This window comes from Pipra filicauda, unplaced genomic scaffold (assembly GCF_003945595.2).
Source record: "Pipra filicauda isolate LSUMZ 115617 unplaced genomic scaffold, ASM394559v2 scaffold65_size3143899_pilon, whole genome shotgun sequence".
Taxonomy (NCBI): Eukaryota; Metazoa; Chordata; class Aves; order Passeriformes; family Pipridae; genus Pipra; species Pipra filicauda.
The window spans coordinates 2,415,765-2,428,979 of NW_024104820.1; the positions used below are offsets into that span (position 1 = coordinate 2,415,765).

Here is a 13,215-nt window from a genome sequence, read left to right on the forward strand (position 1 = left end):
ATGCTTCATACGTTCATATATCATCTCCTCTTGACTTCAGTTGTGACTGTTGTTCTTTATCACTTTAGCATCAAAAAGAGAAAATTTAGAATATGTTTAGAGATAACATCTGAAAGGTCATCTTTGTTTCCAGTCATCACATAACAATAAAATCCCGTTTTTGACAATGGCTACCTGTACAGGCTCTTCCTGAAGATGCCTACCTTCTCTGTTCCTCTTTCAAACCCAGGTGACAGCTAAAGCAAGATCCATACACACAAGGTGTATATTTGGTGTACATGCAATAGGAGCAGTATGAGTACGAAACTGCCAGGTGGTTCTTTTCTTCATATGATAAACAGCCAGAGCTCTAGTTTATACACAAACAGTAAGGTTCTGTGAAGAGATCTCCAGCTCTGTGCCTGCCTTCATTATTGCAGCAGCTCTCTGGATCACCCCATTCAAGCTCTTTAAGGTCAGAGAGAAGTTACTGTTTTCTGTGCCTTGTCTGCCCCAGGTTATCGGAGAAATCCCTTCCTTCTCTTAGTTTTCCTTATGTTATGGCTGTTGCTAGTGGGAACTGCTATCCTAAACCCTCTTAAGACTGGCTGATTGAGCTATATTTAGATTAAGCCTTATCAATCACAAGACTGACATTTTATTTATTTCATGCTCCATGTGTCTAGTGACACAGATTTGCTGTTCTTAAGAGGAGGTTTGAGCAGCAGTTATCAATGAACACAAATACTGTGCAGTTGAGGTATTCCTCTTTGTATTTGGTGCCATGGTGAAGAACTATGTGGTATATGGCAGAATGGCACATGGTCAAGATGATGTGCAAAAGGGTAATTTGTAGTTTAGCTAGTCATCTACAAGAACTGGCTTTCTCTGTGGAACACTTTTAAGCTGAGCATGGCACTGTGATACGTCTCTCCCTTGTGCTGTACGTTTCAGATGTGGCTGCTGGTTGACATAACAAACAGGATCCCTTGTGAGTGCTTAAGTTTGGATATATTTATTGGAGCGAAAGAGTAAAAAAAGATCCACATGGCAAGAGGGTTGCTCAGTATCTCGGAGCATCAACCCCTTTTCAAAACAAAAGGAAATCTTGACGTAGATTAAATTTTTTTATGGGAAAAAAACAAGTCTTGTGGCCTGTATTATTCCTACTAGATGAAGTGAATGCTGATGTCATGTTCTTTTCCTTTCCTCTTTACCTGCAGCATGAACAGGCTAAACACCTTGCCAAGGGGTTTTGGATCTTTACCAGCTCTAGAAGTTCTTGACTTGACTTACAACAACTTAAATGAAAATTCCCTACCAGGAAACTTCTTCTATCTAAGTAAGAAACTTTTCTATAAACCTTGCAAATCTTCATGATATGGTGCTTTGCTTTCTGCAGTTGAAATTTATTTGGTGGAGACCAAAATCCAGCAGAATTTTTTCTGATATTTATGTTTTTCTTTTAATATATCTTGAATACTTCTACATAGCACAGCAATATTTATCACAGATATACAGTCACCTGACACCTTTGGACATGAGAAGACTTGCTTAGTTCTTCTGAGTAATATTTCCTTGTGTCCCATACTCAGTTAAAACTTCATGGAGGGTTGCAGGCCTCAGGGGAAAATAAACAGTTTTGCAGCACAACTGTTGTGTGTTGAGTCTGAAAACAAATGTGTTCCTGACAGTTCGTTACTGAAATAGTTTCATCAGCGTGTCGATGTTGAAGTGTCCAGTATGTTAAAACACACACTAGGGTTACAAAGCTTGGCAGAGGAATGGTAGACCTAAGCTGACCTTTGCATATGTTAAAAATATACACTCAAGTTAAAAGAAAGGTATTGTGATGCATATGTGCAAAATGGTTGCCTAAGCAACTTGAATTCTGGCACCTTCTGGATTTCAGTGGTTCTGCTACCTTACCGATCTTTTCCATGTACTCTGCTGAAGTGGCTTCAGGTTCAGTGCATTCAGCATCAAAGTGACAGGCGAGGGGAGAGGAAGGAGTGCCACTGTCTGAGGGATGTTGTGATTGTAACCTGACAGAGGAGAATTTTAAGTCAGCATTATTAAAAATGGTCACATTTATTGAAATGAAAAGAGGAGGAGTAAGACAAATGGGATCTCCTCTGGTGGAGAGGAGAGGTTTTGCTGATCTGACCACCTTCTTTCCTGCTGCACCTGATAGTTCTTTGTGAGTCTCCATTTTAATTTGTTTTTCAGACTGTCATGTATGCTAATTCAATAATAGCAAGCTACGTGATTGTGCTGGGTCATCCTTTTTTTTTGTGAATTTCATAGAGACTTTGCATGGAAATTACAAATTACACAGTTTGAGTTTTCTATATTACTCTAATTTCAGATCTCTTTGCCAGTGTTAGGTTATGCTTTCTGTAGAGCTTAACATAGATATGTATTTGTCAAAAAAACTCAGATTTTTTTTTTTTAAATGTTTGTTTTGGATGCAAATTGATGTAATAAATAAGAATCGGGGGTAATAAAGAGTAATGACGGTATTCTGACATCTGAGCATTCATACCATATGCCAGAATCTGCCAGAGATTACTACTGCAGAAATTGTTAATTGTGCTAGTCCTTTTGAATATAGGTGTTTTCTTGAACTCATCAACAATACAATAAGCCAGTAAATCTAAGTTTGACCTGCTTGTTATTATTGTGAGCCCTGGGTATGTCAAAGGCTTTCCACCAAGTCAGGGTTATTAATCAAACCTGACTCCTTTTTATTGATTAGACCTCAAATGGTTGGGTTATATGCCACCCTGTTTATATATTGCTATTTAATTTGCAGCCACCCTGCGTGCACTCTATCTAAGTGACAACGATTTTGAAATCCTGCCGCCAGATATTGGGAAGCTCACAAAGTTGCAGATAGTAAGTAATTTATCTAAATTCTTGGAAAATCAATTCACTTTTGCAACACTTGTAGGAATAGAATCCAGTCAATTTGAAGAGTGGTAGGCTATGTTTGCAGCAATAGACCACTACACCTGGAACTATTTCTTGTTTACCAGAAGACACTTGTAAATAAATTGGAAGAATTGAGCATTTAGGAGAATGGTGGGGGAAGAGGGAGTAGAGTTCTCTTTTGAGCTGCTTTATGGTAACCAAAAATTGTTCTGACTGAATTTATTTTTGTTCTTAGCTGAGTCTTAGAGACAATGACCTGATATCACTGCCTAAAGAAATTGGTGAGCTCACCCAGCTTAAGGAACTGCATATCCAGGGAAATCGTCTTACTGTGCTGCCCCCAGAACTGGGTAAGATTATGGATGATCATTTATTTATTTTTCTAATAACAACGATGATGCACTGTATTTCCTCTGAAATTATTATACTTAAGTCATTATATAAGCTAATATTTACTTTTCCTTGAGAAATACTCACTTTTTGACTCCTACTGGATATACAGGAGGAGCCGGAAGATGATGAGTGTTTGGGTTTATTACTTTTTTACATGTTACATTTTTCCTGTATATTAGTACACCTGACTGCCAATTTGTTTATAGCATCTTGCTTTATATAATGTATCATAAATATTGGGTCTGCAAAACAATTCTTGTCTCCGACTGGGTTTTGAGAACACTATTTAGATTAGCCAGAATTATATTAAGCAAAAAGCACAGCAGCATAAGTGACTTTTTAGTGAGTGTTCCTGTAAAAATGGGAGTTTGATCAACTAGAGTGAAATATAGATAAATAAGAGGAATTTTTTGTTTTTCAGTAACCTACTTTTCTTAGTGAATTGATAGCTCTTCCACTTAAAGCAGTGGAGCAGGTTGATATACTTTGAATTTGTGATATTGGCCATTTAAATACAGTTATAGGTGGCTCGTTTTAACCTATAAATTGGAGTTTTTCTTTGAAACTCAAGTGTTGATTTTGCTGAATTTGCATTGCAGTATTCCATTTTGTGTGAGGGGCATTGTCCTTGTTTACCCCAGGCCAAAATTTGGTTTCAGATCTTTAAATATTTAAAAATGTTTTCATTGGGAATAATGTAGCTCCATCAACTTGTTTGAAACAGCTGTTACACAGGGTCTGTTCCTTGGTTTTTGTTATTGTGGACTGTTACATGGTGAAGCTGCTTTGTTTCTACTGGCACCTTCCAAATAATAGTTCCCAAAACTCAGAAGGATAGTGACTAAAGTTAGGGTAATAAAGTAAAATTATTTGTTGTCATAAGAACTTGCATTGACCCATTGGAGAATGTGGCAGCTATGTGCTTAAATGTGACAGTCTGCAACCTATGCTTTTTGTGTCTACTTTTCTTCTGTGAGGCAGGGGAAGATCTTTGTTTTGACTCTTATTTATTTACCCACTATGGGTTTTTTTACCTTTCCCCCTCACCACTGGTGGATGAAATTTGTTCTCTTTTCCTTCATTTCAGATGTTTATTTCTTGACACAGGTATACTTTCTTTAGCTTTTTGTGTAAGTAATATTCATTTATAAAGTCTCTTTCAACAGCAGTAACATTTCAGACGCATGTAGTATCTGTAAATGTACTTTTCTGTAGCTTCCTAAATTCCAGCCTTTGTGTTTTTTTCAAAAAGTGAACGTTAAATGCTGCACTGAGTCTAACCACCTTCTTTGGCTAATTAAATATTCTAAACATGCTACTGCCTTACAAGCTTAGCAGCAAATCCCTTTTAAATGATTTTACTATCAAAATCCAACCCAAATGAAAATGTTTGAAAGAAAGTTCTCAATGTTTATTTTGCACTGACCTGCAAAACTCGACCAGGGGAAGTGTTTTTCCATTTATTTAGCATTCATTTGCATTATAGAACAGTATTACAGTCTGGTAGAAAAAGGACTTGTAGTTTTGCCCCAGCTGATCAAGCTGAGGTGCATTGACACATCTAAGTCCTTTGTTACCTCTGGTCTTTACTACTCAAAAGATATTCTATAAATTTTACTTTTCATTTATTAATTTATTAAATTTATGGCCTTGCTCAATACCTTCGTTCGTCATCAGTTGGCATAATTTCTACCACAGGCTATGCCGTGCATAATGCTAGAACTATCTCAAATGTTTAAAATAGATTTCGAAGTATATTTCCGAAGAACATTACACTGAAGTCTAGAGTTGTAACTTGTGCAACTTGCAGGCATATTTACTGTGAAAAGTAATGTTCTTGTTTATTAAACATCTAGGCACACATCTAGGGAATGGAACGCCAGGCTAGCTTTGGAAGGGTTGTTTGAGATCAAGTAGGAGTAGGCCACAGGCAAGTGTGAATCTCTGAATGGTTAGAAAATCACTTCATCTCTGCAGCCCTGTTTTCCCTTCTGCAAGTGAAGGCAATGTAGAGAAGCACACACACCTTTGCAGTCAGTTTTGAAGTCTGCCAATGACAGGTGGTATGAGAGGGTTGGAACCTACTGCGTGGACTGCCAATGCCATAGTCACCACATGAGGGAAAACCATCTTTGTCTGCGGTCCGAGTTCTCCCTCCTAAATTTTTAAAATTGAATTATAATGTACTCAGAACTATCCAAATACTTTTTGCTGTACATGTTGGGTAAATAGTTTTGCAGTGAGTAGGTCCTATTTGCATTAATTGGAGCTACTGCTGTTCCATTTAAAGTAAACAGTCTTTTCTCTCTCATTATCACTTTCATAATTAAAGGTGCTGAAGGCTTTTGACTGGCTTAGTTTGGGCACTGGTGGACAGCAGAGAGTCATTACATGTTCATTTACCAGGGAGATGGGCACAGTATAAAATATCAGGATAAAACAGTGCATTTGGATGAGGAGAATGGCATGTGTGTGTTACATTAAACAGTTTTTTGAAGGTGATGGAAATAAGTGCAGAAGAAGGCATGGAGAATAGAGTATGTAAAAAGGCCACAGGCCTTGGGATTGCAACTTTGGTGTGGAGAGAGATGACAATAAATAAAACCCTACAGCCTGCCTGTAATGTCACCTGATGTGATTGAACGTGGCAGCAGTGAAAGGGAGATTGGCATTATCCTTCTTTGTGTTTAGCAGAGAATACCTATCACTAATTTGAGAAAAATATTCCTGCCCAGGAGGAAGCGAGGGCACTAAAAGAATGCACTGGTGGTCTGGTTGTCTGTAAATACAGTACATGTGAGTGATGAACACAGGAAATGGCCAGGAGTAGGTGGGTGGAATTTGCAGCTTGTTTTTATCATTTGTCTCTCAAAACCTCGTTCATGAGGAATGGTGGTGGGCAGTCATATATAAACTTTAAAGAGGCACTGGCATTTTTTTCCCTAGCATTTAAAAGGTTATGTGCTGCATTGTGAGACAAATAAATCATGATTCACTGCAACAACAGAGTTGCAGTCAGTTATATAAATTGCCAAGGAGGCACTAAATCTGTCGCTTTGTGTATTCTGACCATTTAACAATGAGAATGGTGTTTGGAAAGAAAGCTGAATAGGAACAGGAACCACATAAGTGGTAGATGCAATTAGAATCACCAGTGATGGTGTTTTAATGTTCATTGTATGGTCATCTGGGTGCACCCATATGTACCACAATAAAGGTTTTCTTAGCAGAGTCAGGACTGTAAGAGTGGTATATGGTGCAGAGTATTCACAAAGATGTCACTAAATAGCCACCCAGAGAATGTAACCAGCTTATCTGTAGGTTTGAGGTTTTGATGTGAAAATGAAGGGTATGATTTTTAAACCCCAGATTCTAATATTGCCTGTGTGCATTACCCTGCTGCCAATACACGTGTGCACAAGTACACGAGGTTTGCTCATGTTTATGCATATGGAAGAACAGAGATTTCTAAGAATACATTTCTGCTTACCATCCTCCTTTTTCAAAATTGAATGTTGGCATCTGTGGCTTGTAAGTTGCTACTCAATACTGTTCTAGTTTATCAAATAATTTCCTCAGGTAAAGGGAAACACTATCAAAAGTGTAAAGTTACATACATATTTGAAAAGTAGAAAATTCAAGCATTTTAAAAAAAGATCTTGATGGGGTAAGTAGCAGTGTTCCTTTTTAAGGAGCATGAAACATTTTGTAAATTAAATCTCTATGTCAGAATGGCTAAGTAATTCTTTCATCATTCTTTAGTTTTGAACAGCTAAATTACCTTCTGTGGATAAAGAATTGGCTTTAAATTTAAAGTCCAAGGAATCCTTCCAAAAGAATTTCCATCACGAGAAGACCTTTTAAAATTTAGGCTTTTGAAATGGCTCTAGAATTTGTGAATTAATATTATATTACACAAAGTAGTTGCTGCAGTTGTTTGTTCAAATTAATATTAATCGAAATAGCAGTTTACTTAGGTAATTATAACAGGCATGTGCAAACACAGGAATCACTTATTTCACAAAAGATATTTCTTTTCTAAATACACTTGACGTAAATGCCAAACTTTTCTTATTTTAGTATGAATTGCCACTGCACTCTACCTGTGTCACAACACAGCACTGCTCACACCTGCAGTACAGGTCGTTGGTGCTTGTTGGAAGCCTGAACACCCTGGGGCTCTTTGGACACATTTCTGAGCACTGGAACAGCTAATTGATACCTTACAATTTAAAAACTTACATGTTTCTACTTTTGGAACTAAGGCAAAGGTGGATAAACAAAGTAACTTGCTTTCTAGGACTGCTGATGTAGCAGTTATTAGTGAAGGAACAGTAGAAAAAATGTATGTAACAAGATAGGCTATGGAGAGGCTATTTATGTAGAAAAGCTTCTGTGAAAATCTCTGAATATTCTAATTGTAATTCTCATTTTAGGTTTAAGTTAAAAAAATGAAAAAAAAAAAGCCAAAACCACTAAACCCCAGGACTTGTTATGTAGTTAGAAACCAGGATGATTGCGGAGAGTATTTGGTGGGGATTAAGGTGTATGGGAAGAGGGCAACTCTGCAGTTTCATTACACACGGGAAGATGTTTCTGTAACCCATTATTTAGATTTACACCACAGGCATTCTTTTCCTTATACTGCTGTAATTCTTGGCAAACTTTTCAAGATGCAGATTTGATCTTGCTTTAGTTTTGAAAATATACCAGTCTTACAGTCACTTCCCGGATGACTACAGTGTGTGTGTGGGCTCTCCTAATGTTGACTGTACTCTGATTATAAGTATAATCAACATAATAATGATGTTTCTGTGAGCAGATATTTCATCTGTTGTGTTAGAGTTGTTGTAGGTAAGAGTACCATAATTAGAGCCAATCTGAGTAAACGTTGCATTTGTGGTTATATTTGGTTCATTTTGTTTCACAGTACTTAAAAGTGGTTTTGCTCTTCTGAGTTCTTGGCAACCTGTGTTTGAATGGAAATTTCAAAGGTGTGGGGCAAAAACAATACAGTGAATCCTTTTTGAAGTAATTTTTTAAAATTAACTAGATTTTGATCTGATAGGGACCCTTCAAAGAGGGAATGCTCTGTTGAATTCCTGTGTAATTGAGAATCCCAGGGGAGTTTCTGATGCTAGAAAAAATGTGCAATATATTTCAAAATAAATTGGGATGCTGATCCTCTAAGCCTGTAATACTTCCTGTGCCATTAAAGTGTCTTTGATGTTAAACTACTTTGACATCACATTAATTTCCTTTGTTCTAAAACCCGTCTGCTGCGTAGTGTGTTCCTTGGGTTTCTTCACTGGGAACACTTAGCAGTGGCTGTCGGTTTGCCCCTTGAGATCCCAGTCAGTGCCGGGGATCTCACACAGAGCAGTGAAGGAAATGGTATTTCCAGCACAACATGTCACCTTTCAAAGAGAAATCGGTGAAACTTAGCAGTATTTGTAAGTCTTCTAGTAAATGGTCTTGCTCTTACGTGAGGATGTGGGAGAAATGAATTTAATCAAGTTATAAGTAATTTGAAATAATTTTGGAAAGAATATAGTTTAAAAAGTACATTTTGAAGTAATTTCTTGGATTTTTGTCAAAATGCTCTTTCTTCTGCCTTTCCTCTTAGCTACCAACACAACGGCATCAGCTGGGCTGGTTGCCCTGGTACCTGAAGGCTGTGTGTGGTGGAGTTTGGCTGATGAAACAGCAGGATTTGTCATGTGGCAGTACAAGCCATTAGCAGAGCGTTGTTAGGCGAGGAGTGCCTTGTGTGCTGCATTAAATAAGTTCCTGGTTTATGGCTTTCATCTGTGAGTGTTGTTATTATTTGCTCTTTTTACTAGTTATTCTGCTAAGGTCAAGTTTGTTGTGTCTTGTGATGGTAGAAATTTCCACAGCTCTCCCTTTGTTCCCAGAGAGTTAACCACTCCTGCAGCCACCTGAATATGGAAATGCAAGGGTATGGTTTAAGGGAGTTTTAAGGGAGTTCAGCGTTTTATCCATTCTGTTGTCTTTCCCAGGCTTCATTTTCAGTCTTGACACATGCTGAAGTGTCAGACTTCCCATTATAATGATTCTGACCTTTGCTATGATGTTGGGATTTTGTATAAATATCTCAGGACTATATTTACTTTGTTTTAAAGTCTCTTCTATGAAATATGCTGGAGAGTAAAATTTTCTTCCAATACAATTGTAATAACTGTAGCTGAGGTAATACCAGTTTGCCTTATATCACTTCACATTTAAATCAAGGGTAAAGAATTCCAAGATTTAGTTGGTCTACTTTTACTTTATTTATTTCAACTGTGTTCCTTTTACTAAGAGTTGAAGCAAAGGGAGTAGCTATTATGTATTAGTATCACAGAATAATCAGACTCTATATAACCTATCAAAGTGAAGTGTGAGAGGAGACTTGGCTGCTGATCCTCACTAACTCCGTGAGAAGAAAGCACAGTTGGTCTTTTCCCTTGTAGATGGGCAGAGGGAGCAACAGTGTTTTAGAACTAAGCTTAGTTCAGCACTGAAATAAAGAATGTGTTTTGGCAGTGATGAACCGTTTGAACAAGACACCACTGGCAGAGCCTCCATCTCCTGATGTTTTTCAGACCAGATGTTCTTCTGTTTGAAAAGTCTCTGTAAGCTGTTCAACTACTGAACTGACACAGAGATCTACAGTTAGATGTATTCAAGTGAATTCTGAAGTTGGGGTGTCATCTCTGAACTCGTTATTGGAAGTTCTCATTTACATCTAAGAAGTTGTTAGAATAATGTGTGATATTGCGATATCTGCACTCCTATTTTCTGTCCCTGAAAGTAATTGTAAAACTGAGGATGGGCTTAGGCTTCAGTGTTTGGCTTTCAGGTTGCTCCTTCAGCCTTCTTTTGCCCTGAGGCTTCCTGTCTAACACTCATGCGAGGTTGCAGGCATTCCCATTGTGTGGTTAGGAAAGGAGCCAGAGGAAGATGTCCAGCCTGCTTCTGTCTGATGGATGCTCTGGAGTATCTGGTTAATTTGCATGTACTGAATCTGATTGCTTGTTATTTAAGGCTTGAACCTTTTCCCCTGTTGTGTAGAACCGCCACAAATGCTATGTTGGGGTTCTCTGAAGTGCTGATGACTTGAAGTGATACTGTTAGACCTTCTCCAGTACAAGAATGTAGGGGTGAGAGAGCAAAAATGTTCCTGGGATCCATCTTTTGGAGGCATTTCAGTCTGGGTTTAGACTTATTAGTTGTTCTCTTTTAGTGCGTAGAAGCTCATCAATAACCAAATTTACATTTTCGACATATGCTATGGAGATTTAGATTTGTTTATCATAGTGAATATTTCTGTGAATATTACTGCTGGTTCCAAAGAGATTGAGTCACACCTCACTTATGTACAAGAAGACTTTGCTCTCTGTTGTCTTAATGCTGCTTTATAAATACTGTTTAAATCTACTCTCTTCTGTTACTAATCCTTCAAAAATGATGGAGGTCTTCAAAACAGAGATGATCTTACTTGTTTATAGAAATGGTATGAGTTACTGATGCACAGTCTACATGTGCTTAAGATCAGGGTAAAAATAATTTGCTTTTTGTAATACTTTGTGGCATAGAAAGCAGTATATATTTTCATTTTTTTACATAGATTTTAAGACATCATTCACAATTAATTGTTTTGGCATCATTTTTATGACATAATAGTCATGATATTTCTTCCACCCCCATGCTTAAACCAGTCTCTCTCTCTATTGAGACAAAACAAATGCCACAAAAGTAATAAAAATTATAAGCCCTGTAGTGTAAAGCAAATCTAAAACAAGCCAGGACAGACATATTTTTACATATAACCTAGGTTTAAATTTAGTGTAGTGGATTGATCCCTTACTTAGGGTTTAATAAAACAGGATTCAAAGGTATTTATATCTAAATAATAAAACTAATTTTGTTCTTCTTGTCACATGTATGACAGAGAGTAAGACCTTTGTGTGGTAAAGGGAAAGAATATTTAAATTGCAGTCTTAAGAGGAATCACTAAAAGGGATGTGTTACAGCTTGAGGACTCTCCTTGAGGTCAGCGAAGTACAGTGTAGACTGGGACGTGAGTCAGAGTATCAATGGGACATAGATGTGAAACTCAACAGTATACAGGCTAAAAATTATTTCCATCGATTTTAATGAAGCTCCACTGGGGATGAATTTAAACCATTACAAAGAAGCGTTGATCTGGCATTTTACAGCTAGGATCATGTTTCTTATGTTGAATGCCAATGTTCAGTTCTCAAATGTCAGAGTTGCTTAATTACTTAATTTCACCTTTTAATTTTTGAAAGTATTTAAAGTGTTGTCAAGGGGTGTTCAAGTGGAAAGGACAATCCAGGTTTGCGTTCATTCTGTTTTCTTGTGTTTAAGTAATGCCCATGTACCCTAGTCATACCTTACTGTACATCAAGTATACATACATGGAGTAAACATTGCACACTTCATACATCATACATCACAAGAGGATGATGGGCTTCTAGCTGTATGTAAGAGGTGCTTACAGGCTGGATCTAATGGACAGGAGGAGCCTGGGAAGTCTGGAGACACCCTTGGTCAAAGCGATAGGTGGTGTTATTACTGGCTCTGACACTGCCTGCAAACACGACTGTGGGAGGCATCATTTTATTTTCTATTATGAGCTCTTTTCTGACCTTTGCAGGCAGTTGAGCAAAACACGAATGTTCACACCAACCACTCTTTATTTCAACAGCACTGAAGGAAAAATAACAAGAAACATTAATGATTGTGTTTTAGCTCAAATGCAGGATAGATTCATTGAGACAGGTGCAGGAAAACTGTAACTGCCTTCTTTTCCTTTTAATGTCAGTCAGGATGGGATGTGCTCACTGTCATATGAGATGTGCCTTCTGTCCACTCATGGCGGTGGAAGCTCTGAATGTAAGCAGTGATAAATGGTACTTTTAGTCAATGGATGGTTTAAGTTAGAATACTTTAAAATTAAAAATATACATACTTTGATTTTGCCCTTGAATTTTCAAGAGTTCTGGTGTAGATCTATTTACTGTAGCTCCGAGGTGGCAGCCAATAAGAGGTTCAGGCAGCAGATAGTTTTCAGGTCTGCACAGCTTAGTAGTTGGGCATTAGGAGCAATTTGGTTTTAAGGTGAGTTAAACACAGAAGTTAAGTCACACTGATCCAATCAAACTTAAGGATTCAGGATCATCTTTAGATACAATAAGTGCTGAGACACGAATAAAAATGCCAAGATCAGGCATTTTTAAGATCACACAGCTGGCTGCTCCTTTTAGAAGGCTTTTGGTCATTTTGTGCTGGTCATGCACAGCAGTCAGCTGTTAGATCTCTACTCTTCTCTTTCCAGACTCTTCTCTTTTCAGTGTCTGCTTGCTGGTAGCAGCATGTGTCCACTTTGCATTCCTCCTATTTGGAAATCTATGTTTAGTAAAAGTAGAAAGTGTAAAAAAAAGTATCCTTCAGACTCAGGACTTGAATATTCTTTAAGCATGTTAGACCTGGGTTCTGGAATGTGTAGCTTTGACCATTTATTAGAATAGTTTTAGAAGCACTCAAAAATAATGTGAAAAACATTTATGTGATCTAGGAAGGGGGCTGTGCTGACTAGTCTTGAAGGTAACGGGCTGTTCCTCTCTTACCAGAGGCCTATGATTGTTATGCATTTCGGTGGAGCCGATCTCCTTCAGTAAGGCAGAATATCAAGAACCTTAAGTCCACAATGAAGAAATACAATTTTAGTCAACAAGTTACACCGAATTTTAGAGATGATAAATATTTTTTAATAGGCTGATGTACATGAAAAGAACAAAACAGCAATGACCAATGCAGTCTCCAACCCTAATATGTTTTGTGATTGAATCTTCAGTGCTGGGTTTTTACTAGAAGCAATTT

At 37.6% G+C, this 13,215-nt stretch overlaps 1 protein-coding gene across 2 annotated transcripts in view; it reads left to right on the top strand.

The window, feature by feature from the left end:
- RSU1 (Ras suppressor protein 1) overlaps positions 1-13,215 on the top strand; it is a 102,805-nt gene that overhangs the window by 27,412 nt on the left and 62,178 nt on the right. For both annotated transcript variants that reach the window (XM_027720546.2, XM_027720547.2), the window contains exons 5-7: positions 1,203-1,321; positions 2,795-2,877; positions 3,149-3,263. In XM_027720546.2, the coding sequence (XP_027576347.1) occupies positions 1,203-1,321; positions 2,795-2,877; positions 3,149-3,263 (317 nt within the window). The remainder of the gene's footprint in view (positions 1-1,202; positions 1,322-2,794; positions 2,878-3,148; positions 3,264-13,215) is intronic.